The 17,518-nt window shown below is 35.1% G+C and overlaps 1 protein-coding gene across 1 annotated transcript in view; it reads right to left on the bottom strand.

The window, feature by feature from the left end:
• HCN1 (hyperpolarization activated cyclic nucleotide gated potassium channel 1) overlaps positions 1-17,518 on the bottom strand; it is a 384,462-nt gene that overhangs the window by 7,754 nt on the left and 359,190 nt on the right. The window contains exon 7 of the mRNA XM_082455878.1: positions 1,250-1,414. Coding sequence (XP_082312004.1) covers positions 1,250-1,414 — 165 coding nt within the window. The remainder of the gene's footprint in view (positions 1-1,249; positions 1,415-17,518) is intronic.

The raw sequence follows: 17,518 nt of genomic DNA, 5'->3' as shown, positions 1-17,518 counted from the left end.
TCCTAACCTAATTTCAGATCCTTATGCAGTCTGTTGTCCCACCAATATAGAAGAAAAGAAAGACGTAAAGTGCAGAAGAAAAGCTGACACAACCATACGTCAATCGAAAGTCCTTACCTTTAATAAAAATGAAGCAGTTGAAGTATCTCTTTGTTTACTTTCCAGTGATCCCAACCCCAATCTCCTTTGAGTTCATTGATTCCTTCATCCCTCCCTAACTCTCTTCAACAATATTCATTGTGTACTAGGTACTGTGAATGTAACAGTGAATTAGACATGATCTCTACATTCATAAAGCTTAGCATCTCCAGAGCAATTTAAATAATAAAAGCAGTGCTGTGATGGAGGAACTTCCCAGGAGTATGGGAGAACATCTCCAGGGTACTCAGACTATTAAGGGGGTGGAAGGTCAAAAAAGGTTTCTACAGGGAAGTGATGTTTGAACTGAGATATGAAGGCTAGTAGAGTTAAGCAGGGAAAGGGAACAGAGGAGGGTAGGGTGCGGGAGGAGGATCTGGGTATGGAAGATGAATGCATAACACCTTCTGACATCAGAATGTTCTAGCATATCTTGGGAAGTTAACAGCAAGCCAATCTGATCTAACTTTACTATGGCAATTATTCAAATCTTTAAGCTAGTGTAACTAGTAAGGTCTAACTTACATATTTTTATTTGAGAGCAGAGAAGATTTTAAGATAAGTTGATGTTTGCAAAGTAAAGCATCTATGTGGGCACTTCTATTAAGGCTTTTTCTGCTTGAGTCTGTATTACAAACATTTCAAGAAGTTTCTACTTAGACAATGAAAATGCACAAGTTTTCAATTCTTAATATAAGAATAAATGTAAAGTTGATCCTTAAAAATGAAAAAAAACACCTTGTGATAAAATTTATTTTGTAATGTAGACTCATACTATTGCATTTTTAGTTCTATTTTAATGCTGTGTAGAATTTTTAATCATTGTTTTTTACCTTAAGATTCACATTGTTTTGGTATCACTGGTGAAATCAGATTGCGTGGCTAGCAAAAATAGAGATGAATAAACAAACCTAGAATACTTAGAAGAGAAAGTTAGATAGAGCCTCAGGTCTTTCTAGAAATATGGCTAGAGCTAATTGCTATTTCTATATTTCTATGTTAATTAATAAGCAATCTATATACTAGCATTTGGGACTTATGATTGCAAATATGTATCAGCCCACTAGATTAAAACTGAATTGTGCACAAAGAAGAAAACTGAACAGAGTACCTATCCGGTCTAGTCGGTCAATGGCTACTGTCTCAAAGGCTCTTCTCATCATTGGATATTCCTCCAGGACCTCGTTGAAATTGTCCACAGAAAGCGAATAAAGACGACAATACGTATCAGCTCGAACACTGGCAGTGCGCCGTCCCTTGGTCAACAGGCAAATCTCTATAAAAACAAAGAAGAAAGATTTGTTTGGCAATTTTCTTTAAAAGGCCATTAAGACCTACCACAACTAAAAGAAAAAAGTCTCATGGTGTGAGAAACCAATGATTAGTAACATTTTCTATTTTATCAGGAAATCCCTTCTGATAATTAAAAGTGCCCAATTGCTAATACTCAATCTTAAAATATTCTTTTTTTTTTAAACAATTGAGGCTTTTGGTTCAAAGGGAAGGCTGTAACAAAATTATCTTCTTCCAGCTCCCATTCCAATTCACCTGAAACAAAAATATGCGGAAAAAAGAATAATAAATCCAAAATGGAGTTGAAAACAGGAAGAGACTATTCTCAGATAGAAGTTCTTATGAATTCTGGAAGGCAGAGAGCAGATGGTATTATATAGACAGAAACCAAAGCGAGCCCAAAATCATTGGCTTAGAAAGCCTTATGATTAAGCAAAATTGAATCACAGGTTCAGATGTATGCATCATAGGAATGCTTTATGTAGTTCATATATTCCCAGTAAGATCAGTATAAAAATTATATTCCAAATGCACAGAGGGGCTTTTCATTTAAGTAATTTCTAAGGAAAATCTTTTGTTGAAATTTTGATTCCCAATATATGGTAAGCAAATATTTGCAAACTTGGATTTTCTTATTAGCTAGATAAATAAATGATAAAAGTGAAGATTTTCTATTTCATTTCCCAAAATTTATGTATTAAAATCCTATAGACTTTGCTTCTTTAAAAAATTTAAAATAATTGAGAAACTTTGCTTCAAAATAACCTATTTGAAAAAAGGAATGGGAGAAGTGTTTCTGAAATGCACTGTCTTCTAACAAAAGGAAATAAGCAAAATAATTATTGAAAGAGGCCTAAATTCACACTCCTCTGAACTTATTTAAAGAATTTCAGTTCATGTTGATAAACATAGCGAGTAAATTTTGTGGTAGGCATTATGTCCTTGATGTTAGGGCTGGAAACATGAATCAAACATCATATCTACTTCTGTATTACTTATATGCTGGTAGTAAAAAGAAAAAGTTCATTTGAATTAAGATTTCATTTAAAATGTAAGCTGGTAAGAGCAATAATATAGAAGGCAGGCACTTTGGGAGTACTAAAGAAGTGCACCTGAACCAATCTGGCAATTGAGAGGATTTTAGGAAATGCCACCTAAGCCACCAATTATGTTGTTACTGTTCATGCTTGTAAACATTTCAAATTTAATAAACAATATTGTGGTGGGGCCAACATGGCAGAGTAGGAAGACCCTGAGCTCACCTCCTCCCATGGGTACACCAAGATTACAAATACATACAGAGCAACTATTGATGAGAATGATCTGAAGACTAGAAGAAAAGATTTTCTACAACTAAAGATATAAAGAAGGAACCACACAAGAAGGGTAGAAGAGGCAGACACACTGTATAGTCAAGACCCGTTACCCTGGGTAGGTGACCGACAAATGGGAGGATAATCACTATTGCAGAGATTCCCCTTAGGGAGAGAGGGGTCTGAGCCCCACATTGGGCTCCTCAGCCTGCGGGTCCTGCACCAGGAAGATGACCCCCAGAAAGTCTGTCTTTAAGGCCGGTGGGGCTTGCATTCTTGAGAGCTGGAGGGCTGTAGGAAGTAGAGACTCCGCTCTTGAAGGGTGCACACAAAATCTTACACCCTCCAATACCCTGCGCAGAAACAGTAATTTGAAGGAGCCTGGGTCAGACCTACTTGCTGATCTTTTAGAGCCTCCTAGATTGGCAGGAGGCAACTGGGACACACCCTGAGGACACAGATGCTGGTGGCATCCATTTTTGGGAGCTCATTATACCCCAAGGACACTGATGCTGGCAAGCACCATTTTGGAATCCTCCCTCTACCCTATTAACACTGGAACCCAGCCCCATCCACCAATGGGCCAGCGCCAGCCCTGGGACTCTCTGTGCCATGCTGCCCGCCATGCTGGGACCCAACCCACCCACCAGCAGCCAGCAGCCTCTGAACCAGCAGGAATCAAAGGTACATTAGATGATACAGAGGACTGGATCAGTAAATTGAAAGACAGAGTAGTAAAAATCACCCATCTGAACAGAAAAAAGGAAAAACGGATTTTTTAAAAAAATTAGGATAGTTTAAGGGACCTCTGGGGCAACATTAAGCATACTAACATTTGCATTATTGGAGTCCCAGAAGGAGAAGCGAGAGGAAAAGGGGGCAGAGAACACATTTGAAGAAATAATAGCTGAAAAATTCCCTAACCTGTGAAAGGAAACAAACATCCAGGTCCAGGAAGCACAGAGAATCCCAAGGAGGATCAACCCAAGGAGGACCACACCAAGACACATTATAATTAAAATGGCAAAAATTAACAATAAAGAGAGAATATTAAAAGCAGCAAAGTAAAAGCAACTAGTTACACACAAGGGAACTTTGCATAACATCATCAGCTGAGTTTTCACCAAAAACTTCACAGGCCAGAAGGGAGTGGCATAATATGTTTAAAGTGATGAAAGGAAGAAACCTACAACCAAGAATACTCTACCCAGCAAAGCTATCATTCAGATTGGAAAGAGAGATAGAGATTTTTACAAGCAAGAAAAAACTGAAAGAGTTCAGTACCACAACCAGTTTTACAAGAAATGTTAAAGGTATTTCTCTAAGCAAAAAAGAAAAGGACAGAAATAGAAATATGAAAGTTATAAAAGAAAAAATCTCATTGGTAAAGGCAAATATACATTAAAGGTAGTAGCCCAACCAAACATAAATCTAGTAGAAAGGTTAAAAGAGTTGTGCACCTAGAACTAACATAGTGTTGTAGGTTAATTGTACTTCAATTATTAAAAAAAAATATGTAGACACTGGGAGGAAATGCATCAGAATGCTAATGGTAGTTATTTCTGGGGGATGGGGATTATGGGTGATTGTTCTTTTTTACTTCATACTTTTACGTAATTCTAGTTGTCTGCAATGAACATTCATTACTTGTAACATCATTACTTGTAAAATTAGAAAGAAAAGAATACATGTGATTAAAAATGAAAAAATAATATTGTGGACTGTTCATGTTTGTGTGCATGTTTGTGTGTGTGTGTATTTGTGTGTGTGTACCTTCGGTACCTTCGGTGTGTGTAGGAAGATAAATCTCTATTGGTCAGTGTTTAAGCATAAAGCATATTATCATATGATGGAAGTTGTCAGCTACTCTAATTAAAAAAAGATGTAATAAAAGTATTTTCAACACTACCCCAAAATTAAACTCCTGTGTCACTATAGTACTAATGCCATATTATATAACTTATGATTGCTAAATTATGTCAAACATACTGATGAGAAATGTTTTTATTGCTAAGTGTTGCTTTCAAATCTGTACAAGTTGTCATATAGAATGGCTATAAGCCTCATGGAATATAATCCAATGATACATAACAAAGATCTTAAAATGTATCCATACACTTTATCCAGAAATTTCACTTGACAATCTAGCCTAAGGAAGTAGTCTGTAATCAGAACAATGTTATTTACATGGTGATATACATTATGCATTTATGTATGCATCTGAAAATATGGGAATGCCTTAAATGAATAATAAGTCAATATTCATAATCAACTATGTGGCAATTATTAAAAGTAAAGCTTTTAAAGTCTATGTATTAATATTAATAGTAGAATGGTCATGAAAGTTTAACAGAGAAAAGCAGGATACAAGGTTTTAATTATAGCATGATAAAAATGATCACATATAGTATGAAAAAAATGACAATAAAATCTACCAATATGCACTGCTCTTGTTGAAAAATATTCCTTTATGTAGATATACTGTTTACATTTTTTTCAACCTTCCTTTATCTAAATTATTTTTATTTGTGGATATATAACTTTTATTTTTTTAAAGTTACTTTAAAATTAATATCTAAGTGCACAGAAGAGAAAAAAAACCCAAGATATGAAGGCCTATAAACAAACATAAAAATAGTGATTACTAGTGTAGGAGATTTCCTCAACTTTACCTTTCATGGCTTTTAATGTATTTTTAATTTGGCACTTATATTTTTAATTTACAAATGCTTTCCATTTTCCTATATTTTTTCCTATATTTCCTAAATATATTCCCTATATTCCTTTTGTTGTGGATGTAATATCCTCTATCTTCTGGTAGTTGCTAAAGAGACCTGGTTTTGAATAATGAATATATGCTACCACATGGATGAACCTCAGAATGTTTCACAAACACAGTGAAAGAAGCAACACGTGACAGTCCATACAGTACATGCGTCCACTGATGTAAATAATCCAGAAAAGGGAAATCTATAGTGACAGATAACATAGTAGTGGTTGCTTGGGGAAGTGGGTGGAAAAGGAGATTAACAGTAAGTGGGCAGGAGGAATCTTATTGCGGTGATGAAAACCTAAACCTGTTTGGTTTGGCTTTCATAGCGTTGGTTTCATAATTTGGGAAATTTCTAAAAAGATTGAATTGTATACTTTGAATTATATATACATGTTGCCATAACACTGTAAAATGGAAACAAAAAGAAGTTTTGTCTTTATATTTTATCTTTATTATATTTTATATTTTAGTTTCTGTTGTGTTTTCTGAGTTCTTTCTCTTTACTCTGGAATCATTGTTTCTGTCTCTGTGTCTAAATCTTTCCCTCATATGTTGAATGTGTTCTTCAAGTTACCTGTTGATGTCCGTTTCTATTGAGGATGAAACCTCTAGTGATGTGGCAGCATTCATTGACCTGGAGTTTCTCTTCAGGGTGAACAGGTGGGAGGTTTATCCTCATATTTCCCTAAATGCCAGAACGAGGAGGGCTGTACTCCAAGGTTACCAACATCTCTCTTAATTGTTCTAGTTCTCTGCCTTGTTCAATTACTTTAGAGAAGAACCACTTGCTTTTTTCTCTCCTCAGGAAAATAAATGCTTGCTTACAGGCTGTTCTGCAATGTCGAGGGAGGGACAGAGAGTCCACTGTACCACACAGAGACCTTCCCTAAGTCACTGTTTCCCCTCACTTTTCAGTTGGCCCCCTGTCATCACACTCTCTTAGCTAGCAGTTTTTCTGGAGTTTTGCCAGGAGCTTTGCTCTCTTCTTGGTCACAGCCCTCAGCATTATATTCCAAGTTCCCTCTACTTTTCCTTCAAGTTTCATCAGTAACCACTAGCATAATTTTTAAAAAAATTGTCTTAAACAACAGAAATTTATTTTCTCACATTTCTGGAGCCTGGAGGTCCAAAATCAGGGTGACAGTATGGTTGGGTTCTGGTGAGAGCTCTCTTCCTGGCTTGCAGATGGCCAAATTCTCACTGTGTCCTCACATGGCAGAGAGAGCCCCCATCTCTTCCTTTACGAACACTGTCACTAATCCCATCAGGAAGTTTTCACCCCCAGTCACCTCATCTAATTTAACTACCTAAGGCTCCACTTCCAAATACCACCACGTTGGGGATTAGGGATTCAACTTATTGAATTTGGGAGAGACAAGGACATCCAGTCCATAACACCATTTCTCTTGTCCTGAAATACTATTTATGTCCCTCTTGCTCTTATAAAAAAACTAAGCTAAGAAACAAAAAAACAAAAAAACAGCTTTATTGAGGTATAATTGATATACCAAAAGTCTGCACATATTTAATGTATACAGTTTGATGAGTTTGGACATCTCCATGTACCTCTGAAACCATCAGCATATCCGTCACTTCCAAAAGTTTTCTTAACTGCATGTTACAGAATACCTGAATAATACTGGCTTACCAATAAAATAACTTCATTATAAAAATCTGGGAGGCAGGGCTAGTGTGGATTTAGTATCTCAGTGATGCTGATGCACTGTGCTGGCATGACTTGACTGTCTTGGCCAACCTCTCATGATCACAAGTTGAAAGCAGCAACTGCAAGAATTTACATCCTCATACAGTGCCCATAGAGAGGGAAAGACTTCCTTCCCACATTTCTTTCTTTTTACTGTGAAAGCAAAACTTCACAGTATTCCTTTACTACTTTTAATTTGGTCTCTGGAAAGGGAAGAGATAAAGACATGTATTGAGGATCATCTTATGTAAAGGAATGGATTTGTATTTACTTTTCTGTATGCTTAAAAATTATTCGAATACTTTTTACAACGAGCCTGTATTTATATATTACTTTTGTACTTTAAAAAATAAATTTAAAAATTAGAAAAAATACAGCTACTCTCAATACTTATAGTCATTTTGGAGATATAGTAAAAATAGATTTATTTCAGCATAGATATAAATATATTCATGTTTTCTCTAAATTATTCTTTGCAAATGATTTTCTGGTTTCTATTGTCTGGAGTCCTCATATAATGGATATACAATATATGTAGCTAGATGGAGTAGACGGACATGTGTTACATGGTATAGGTCCCCATAATTAACTGATGAATCAGTTAAATACTGCCTTCGGTATGAGAAGAAATCTTCCTAGAGGATGGTGCTTAAATAATATTTTAGGCCTATATACAAAAAAATGAGTACATGTTTTATGAGAAAACTTCAGAGGTGTTATTGTCCAGCAAATCTTACTTCTTCATTCAATTCTATTTAAAATACAACGTACTTATGTAATTCTTTACCTTTTGTGATTTTTTGAATGAAAACTGATATTTCAATTTGGTTGATTTCTTGCCAACTAATGAAGTAGAATGCTATTTTGGTGATTTTCTGCAGCAGTGATGGTTACCTGCTGATTCTGCTACCTTAACATACATCCCATTTCTTAGGTTATTTTAGAGATTATTTTTTTCTTTTTTGGTGTAGTATAAAGAGTATTGGCCTGGGATTAGGAGTCTGGTGTTATAGCCTCAGACTGATTGATCTTGATTGTGAAGATTTGGACAAATACTTATATTCTCTGGACCTTCATCTATTAATCTGTAAACTGTAAAATTCAATTATATCTCTAGAGTTTTATCAACATTTAATCCATAACTTCAGACTTCGGTCATATTTTATATCTAAAGTTCCACTGATTTTTATATCTTTAGTGCTTCCATGGCATCTGGTAGGTGCTTAATGTTTGCCGAAATGAATCATTGAACCAAATAGCAACATGTTCTACAAAATGAGTTTCAATCACCCGTGGAAAAACTAAGGGCTAAATATAGATTTTCACCAGCGAAGTCCTTTCAGAAGTTATCTAGTGAGCTGTGTTCATTCCCAACATAAAACTCTTCAGCCTTTATCTCTCAGCATCTCTTCGATAATTTCTTAGTGAGAAACAGATCAAATGAGGGTATATTCATGAGGGTATATTCTAGAAATAGTCACTGGTCAGTGTGAAAAACAATTTAAATAGTCCTTTCTTCTTTTAATGCCTCCATACTCTTTGTTTCCACCATGAAGAGAAATAAACAATGCCACACACTTAGCAATGAGAAAAAGTAAACCTGATCATAAAAGAATCTTAGATTTCATGAACTGAATTTCCAGATTCCATATGAATAGAGTAGGTGTTTCTTTGTAAATTAATTTTCTCTTGATAATAAGTTATTTTGGGGATCTACTTATTGAGTGAAGAGAGTCCTGTGTTAGGTGTTACAGATTGAGTTTTTGTGTATTTACTCTGTGTGTGTGTGTGTGTAAAAGACAGAGAGAAAAACCAGTTTAGTTATTTGTATCTCATACTATCCTTTGGGCTCCTTAGGAATTGTGTAGATATTAGTTCATCACTATTTTTAATTTCTTGTATTGTGTTTTCTACTTGTTTCCTAACAATTGACCTTATCTCCCTAGCTAGTTTAAGACATTTTAAAGACAACAACCATACAGGAACATTATTTTATCCCTCGCAGTGCCTGCTGCCTTGGGTTCTTAGCCCAGAGAAATTGTTTTAAAATGCTGATGAGTACATCAATGAGAGTGGACAAACCCCAGACTGACACTAAGTTCTAGTCTTAAATTTTAAGATAGCATAACAATGGCTCCCCTGCTGAGTATCTTCTCTTTGTAACAGAACTTGCCGAACACTTTAAGCACCTTCTTTAAGCAGCACAATATATCTTTGAGGTTTTTGTGCAATGTATATAAGGAAGAAGGTATCTAGAAGGTTTGGTAATGTTTTCTTCAAGGTGGATATGTTATTACTCACTATCTAGAAAATTAGCTTGCTTTTGGGTGCTCAGATTGACTTCCCAAGGAAAATAAAATAAAATATAAAATGAAATAAAATTGAACTCCCGAAGAACAAGCTGAGTGCAGCTTACAGATATAACCTTTTTAAAACAGAGTCTTCTGGCATATTTTCTAGACTCTGTTGCTTGTTTCAATCTTTCTGCCTTTTTTTCCTTGTTTGTCTACTCTCTGAGAACTCAACTAGGAATTTCCTAGTGGTGTAATCACTGCTTTAAAAATCTTAATGCAAATTTACTTGGAAATATATCCTTTCATCTGGATACAAATTTCTAAATGATAATTAAGTGCACAAGTAATGGGAACTTGGCATATTAATTTTATGTCTGCATTATTCTCCTGTTTTTCCTCTACAAGATAAGTTATTTTCTTTACAGGTTAAGTTATTTCACTTACCCAAGAGGGAAACCGAGAGTAATGCATGCCATCACAGGAGTATTATAAATCTCTGTTTCCATTTTTCAGCATCATAAGAAATGTGTCCCGGGAGATTAAATTTGGCCTACCACACACTATATATATACTTTTAATAATCCTTAGGGTATGAGATATATCAACCACCCAATGCTATTTTTGCTGACATTAGTTAACCCTGATTATAAATATTTCAGTCCACCTGACATTACCGTCACCTATATAAACAGTCATTTTATAAGGTAGGGCAAATGGCCTCAAGAATTTTGCAATTCAGAAATATTTCTCTGACCTCTAAAACAGAGCTTGATATTGCAGTAATGCAGAGTTAATCGTGAACTTATGACAGAAATTTGTAAGGTAATGAAAGTGTTTAAACCTGAGTTTCCAGAATTTATGGGAAAATTTGTGCTCGGCTGCTCATAGTAACCTAAGCAAGAGCGGCTTCCTTCTTTTGTACCCGATATGATGAACTAAAAGTAATTCTCTGCTGTGCATTAAAATACTAATTTCCTAGAAATTATTTGGGTTTCTAATCCAGTGCCTCATAATAATGTGCAAGAGGAAATATCACTTTTTAGTTTTCTATTTGTATTTGTAATCTTTCCATATTTATATTAGTGAACTAGTAAAATATCACCTCTTATGGCATGGTGAGGTAACATTTGGCTTAAAGCAATTTGTATATCAAACTTGGCTGGTAGAAGAAGCACTTTAAGTGTCAAATGGATCTAAATAAGGATCTAAAGAAATTTAGAGTAGGATAAAACTTAAAAGAGATGTAAATTTTGTAGTATTGATATTTGATGTATTTTGAAACATTTCACATTTTTAAAATAATTTTCTGAGAGATTAGATATAACATATTTCCAAATACAGATATTGTATTTAGTATAGTATATATAGATAGATTTTATAGCATGACAGCTATTCTAATAAACAGAAAACCCAATTCTGCTTTTTTTTCTAAATATCTAACTGAATATTTCAATTCCCAGAGAAACAGTGGTACTTGCACTATTATTAGTGTCCTCTGCTGCAGCTCATGCTGTTATTTATGATTATTTATTCGTTTAAAGTTATTATCTTGTCAAACTAATCTTAGCTCTCCCCATATGTTTGGTCAATTTATTTCTCTTAAAACACAAGATTAGGGTGGTCACCTGGGGCTCTGAGTATTGACTCTAGTAATAGTGCAACTACTAGTAGTAGTAGTGCAACTAGTAGTGCAACTTATGCACTGGCAAAATTGTTATGAGGTTTACCTAAAAAAGTGCCAATAAAGTGCCCGGTACAAGCCTAGTACAGTACGGACACTCTCACAACATGAGTTCCTTTTTCCCTTATGTTTCTACTCCTATCTCTGTATTTTTTCCTGTGATTTTGGCTCTACCTGCTAGAACCAAGGAAAAAGTAATGCTTCATAGATCAAGTAACCTTCCAAATTTGTGAAATATAACAACCATCTCCCACACCCTCCACCCTCTCATAAACAATTTGTTTATAAACTAACCATCCCAATTCTTTAGACTTGTCTCAAGTAAGATGGCTTCACACCGATGGACACCTTTTCTTAGTTCACCAAAATTCATCTTTGTGCCTCTACTCTACTTTGATCATCTTGCATCTTAGCTTCTACAGCACATTATTACACTTATTTGTCTATATGATATTTCTCGATGCTAAACTATAAGGTATTCAATGAAAAGTACAACAATCACATTTGCAATGTCTAGCCCTTACCATAGATTTAGTCACACAATATCACTTGGTTCACGGAACAAGGAATGAATGAGTCAATCAACTGATGAGAAGCAGAAAGACTTACACCGGATTGGAAACATTCTTCATAAAACAAGGTGCTCACATTTGAACACAACATCCCAAATAGCCAGATCTTTTTGAGGAGCATTGGTCCTATTCACCAGATGCTAACATCGCGCTTATCTTTTATCTGGTTCCTATTGATTACAAACACTTTTAGGACATGACTGTTCCATTCTGTTGGATATGTGGAGGTTTCTATTAAGGTTTATACTTTTCACTCCTTAACCTCTCTCCCCTTCCCCTTCCTTAGGATGTCTGTGTCTTTAAATTCCTTTGTGACCCCTTCAACTACCTAATGTCTGCATAAAATCAGCTTCACACAATACTATTTATAAACTGATATCTACTATACATTTATACTACTTGTCATTGGCAAATTACGATACTTTATGGACTATCACAGTGATTTTCAGAATATCTATGGGGTAGATAAGAAACAATCACTGCAAGCCCCATTTAGCCCACATGATATACAGAAGATTAAAGGGGATGTGTTATGTGATTGGAACAAAAATCACATAAAAATATCAAAGCTAATAACCGCATAGCACAGGGAGATCAGCTCGGTGCCTTGTGACCACCTAGAGGGGTGGGATAGGGAGGGTGGGAGGGAGGGAGACACAAGAGGGAAGAGATATGGGAACATATGTGTATGTATAACTGATTTACTTTGTTATAAAGCAGAAACTAACACACCATTGTAAATCAATTATACTCCAATAAAGATGTTAAAAAAAAAAAGAAAGAAAGGATACCCAACAATTAAAAAAAAAAAAATCAAAGCTAAGAAGAGTAAGACCACAGTTTTCCTGCTTCTATCCATCTTTAAAAATCTACCAGACCACTCCAAATCTTTCCTTTTGATTTTAAACCTACCAGCACTCAACTCTTTAAAAGTTAATCAAACACCTTGAATTATAAATGCCTTTGAAAAGCAGCCAGCTTTTTAAAAATTCATCAAATGATTTCGGCTCTTAGATACCTCAGGTGTGTTTTCTGAAGTAATATCTTGACAGCTCTGTTTTCCAATGTGGTTTAACATAAAATTTTAAAAAAGTATAGCAGGAATAATAGTCTAAATAGAAAATATATTCACTAGATAATTATGAGGTGAGTCTACTACAGCAAAAAAGTTGTTTGTCTCCAAAATTTCCCCCGGTTCTCTCTCTTTATTCTCTTTTTCACACAACACACATACACATGTGGATGATAAAATAGAGATTTAAATACACATTTTCGTGGCTTATTGAATGTAAAAGTCAATGGTCAACTGATTCAGACTGGATTCTTTAGTGCAGTGTTTCCCACATTTTAATACGCATAAGATCACTTTATGCACATTAGTGTCTTGCTGAAAAGTAGATTAGGATTTAGTAAGTCTGGAGTGGGGCCTGAGACTGCATTTCTAACAAGTTCTTAGGTAATGCCAATGATGGACTTTTTTTGGAAATGAATTCTTATAGCTGTCAAATTTGCATCTAAAATAGGGTTCTTAGTTTAAGATAAGTTGGGAAAAGGTGACAAAAAGAAATGGAATTTAAGGGATAGCATAAATTCAAGTCAATGAATGATTTCCTCGTACCAGCACGTTGGAGGAAACTATAGGAAATATAAAAGAAATGAAAGATACTGATCCTGACTCAAAGCTTTTATAATTAATTAGAAATTCAAGTACAATATATAACAAAAGCTTGAGAATAATTCCAAAGCTAAATCGTTTGCTAGTGACTTTAAAGTTTATAAAAATCTAAAAATCCAGTTCTGTACAACTTTGGTGGCATTAAAGGCCTTAGGCTCTGAAAGAAGTGTAGAAATTGCACTGCTTAGACCATGAGGATGGAGAGGACAGGAAAAAAAGGAAGGGGGGGGTGGGGAAACAAAGGACATTAGAATGAAATAATCATGAGCACAGGTTAAGAGAACAGTTTATAAGGAGGTTTTCATGGAATTGCAAAAACAGCAGCTTCACAGGATCGTAGGATTTTGATTAGGCATAGAGAATATTCCTCCAAAGATAAGAAGTTGGGTCTCAATCCACAATGGTATTGCAGTGCTCTTAAGGAAGAAATTTGTTTATAAAATATTGTCTTAGGAAAGGAGATTATATGAAGTAGAGAGGGGAGTTCTAACTCTCTAGATATCATGCCAAGTATGGGAAAGACACTCAACCTCTTTTTCTCTTGAAGGCAAATGTATTCTCTTTCAAATCTTTTGTTTTATGACACAAGAATATTAATTTATAATTGGCTTGTAAAATGAACTAAGAGGGAGGTTCTTACCAGTTAAAATAAAGAGTTGTAAAGAAGTTTTGATAATAATTTGGGATATGAGGTGATGGGAATTTGCCTGAAATAAAGCTATAGCACCCAGAAATGATCTCTTCCAAGAATTCCTGTGAAAAGAAGCTTCAAAAGAGCTTGATAGGTGATGAGGTATCCACAATTTTGAACCTAGATGTAAAGGAAAACCACTAATGGGTAACTGTGCTGTGAGTGAAGATAAGATGAAAGGTTGTTTTGGGAAAAGATCAAGCAAACCTTTGGCATCCAGAGAAAATCACGCAAAACTTTGGCATCCAAAGAAAATTTCATTCCACAGAAATCTACCTGACATTAAGCCAGTAGCTCATGTCTATCAAATTGGTTAGAAGCAGTATTTATTTGTGTGTACAAGTTTGTAAGCTTTTATCATATGACTCTGAATATCTGTGATAACTGATTCCAAGATTGATGCCTATCTCAGAAACAGTCATCTGTTACCTGGTCAGCAGTCCATGGGATGGCCTGGCTGGAGAACTCTTCTCGATGGGGATGCTTTATATTGGATTGTGACTAATAGGCCTAATTATACCTTCTCGTGGGGAGACTGAAAGTAAGGTATGAACAGCTAGAAAAGCCAGAGAGTGCATAAGTTACGGGACTGGTGTATCCCTAAAGCGGTTCTTGGACCTCAGGAATCACTGCGTTTCCTAAGGGGCATTCCTGCTTGCCACAAAGTTGGCCTCTGACTGTCCTGAGGTGGTGTGCTGTGCTTCCTTTCTTCATGTGCTCCCTTACAAGAGACTCTGTCACCTCAGCTGACCTGAGCTTGACTCTGCCTTTCAGCTCAAAAGCACCTCACCATCCACGACCTCCTTCTAGATGTTCACAGCCGTCCATTTTATTAAAATCCTCTACCTTTTCTTTTCTTTCCCGCTCTTGAGAGACTGCAGTGAGTTCTTCATCCATAGAGAGGCCTTGAAATGAGTTGAAAACTAATATCCTACCGATGGAGTTTTCATTTTCTACTTCTGAGTAATCCAAAGTATCAGAAGAGAGGTCAGCTGGAAATCTCTTTTTGTGCAAGATAATAGCAACAATTTATTAGGCAAAAAAGCAATCCCACTAACATCTCCCCTCCAAAAAACCCCGAAAAACAAACCAAAAAAACAACCCAGGTACATTCAAAAATTGATCCTAACAAAAGCAAATATCTGTTTATCTTTTCTCACCCCAAGAAACATTACTCTATGTGACAACAAATGAGCAAATTTAAGGTAATAATTACAATCATAAAAATGACACTGAAGTTCTGAATTTAAAAGTTTGTGTGTAGGTTCAAGTGTGTACTGAAATAATCTGTGTCAGTAATTAGTTGGTTTAGTTAGCAGCATGTATTAGTTGACAGGGGTAGAATGCATTAAAGGGATAATAATAGTAAGTAAAGTATGTTTCATTGAATGTTTTTACCTATATTATCTTATTCAGAATGAGTTAAATTTGGAAGAAAGGTTAGTTTTAAAATGAGAGGTTATATCAGGAGTCCTTCAGGAAAATCCAACCATCATGGTTTTTTGCTACTGAGTTACAAACTTAAAGGTTTGTAAAACAATAAATAAATAAAAATACAAATACGTGACAGAGAACACACATGGCCCACAAAGCCTTAAATATTTACAATTTGGCTCTTTTCAGAAAAGGTTTGTCAACTCCTAGGTTAAACAGATTGTTTTCCCTTCCACATGGATGACCTTTACTATATCTTAACTTAGTCAAATAACAAAATCTGGAAGGAGCAGAAATCAGTGGGCTAAAGATGCCTGAACCATGTTTTAGCTTGTTATTTTAAGCAAAGTGAACTGAAGAATTGGGTCAAATGCCCCAAAAGTTTATCTGAACTACGTTTTAAAAAATTCCTCCCTGACCTACTTGGTCAGTATGATAAATGGACACCAGGACACTCTTCCACCAGAGATGGTCTGGCTCTCATCCTGGAGAAAAGTTTTATAAGCCTAACTGAGATGTGATTCCCTCCTTTTCAAACCATATCCAATAAAAGCTTCACTTAACCAGATATTCAGTCAACCAGTGTTTTCTTCTCAGGTTTGTGGAGAAGTTTGGGGTAGAGGGAACACATCTAAAAAGTTAAAAGATACAAAAAGGGCTAATTTTTTCTTAATATTTTGATTGTTATGGTTTTTATTTTGGAATTTTTAAATATATAAAAAAGAAGAAGAGTATAATAGTATACTATTAAATACTAGTAGGATAGTATAATATCATAGTCTAATAAACTTGTATAGTAGTGTAAATAATAACAGTAAAATAAATCCCCATATGTTCATCATCCAGCTTAAACAATTACTGACTCATAGCTAAGCTTGTTTCACTGGTACCTCACATACTTCCCATCTCCTTTATTATTTTGAAGTAAATTGCAAATATATTAATTCAACTGCAAAATTTCCATATGCATTACTAACATATAATCCTTCAATAAAAATCACCATAAAAGTTAACAATAATTTCTTAATATTATCAAGCATTCAATTAGTGTTCAAATTTCTAAACAAGAAGAAATTTTGTATGGAGGCAATTTCCATATCATGTCACAGCTCTTTCCCCTTCCTAGAGGAGCCTAAACAGAAATGTCCCCTAGAACCTATACACTTAAAATAATTAAAAATACGTTTTGTAAGACGAAAGATATGCAATCCATTATAATACCATACCAGCACAAAAAAAGTACATTCATGTGTTTCAAAAAAAGGATATTAATTTATTTTAAAAGAATATCAATTGAAAACAAAAAGGGATTTTGTTGCTGTTGAACACGAGTAAAATATAACTAAAATACCTTATGCCTGGAATGTTGACTTATCAAGGTATATCCTTATTTACTATTTTTTTGCATCATGATTATGATCATTAGCAGAAATCCATAAACAGAAGGATGGATGACAGTTGAAAATTCAGAGGTCATGTGAGAATGAAGGAAGAGCTGAAACGATCTCAGGAGAAAAAACAAATGCAAGAAACCTAGTTCTTCTTGTTATCGGACGTGTATTTAGTATTGGACCTGTGTTCTAATATTATAATCAAACTGAATGAGAGTCTTTAGACCAGGGTTTCAGGGTTTCTCGGGTTTCTTTGTCCCTACTGGCATTTGGATCTGGATAATTATTCGACGTCGGGAGTTGTCCTCTGTGTTGTAAAATGTTTCCCTGAATCCCTGGTCTCTGTCTACCAGATGCCAGTAGCAAACCAATCACACTAGAAGCACCATTACTACTGGTTGACAGTAGTGTTGATGAGGACATAATTTTGGTCTCACATCTCCATAAACCCTGCTCTAAAAATCTAAGGTGGCAAAACACTGTTGCTTTGTGTCTCTGTACAACTTTTACATCATCTCTACAACAGAAACTTAAAATTATGTTTTAGATATCAAAGTA

Source organism: Balaenoptera physalus (genome assembly GCF_965194825.1).
Source record: "Balaenoptera physalus genome assembly, chromosome: 3".
Lineage (NCBI taxonomy): Eukaryota > Metazoa > Chordata > Mammalia > Artiodactyla > Balaenopteridae > Balaenoptera > Balaenoptera physalus.
Note: the sequence above shows the minus strand (reverse complement) of the source record. Positions and strands in the feature narration are given on the sequence as shown.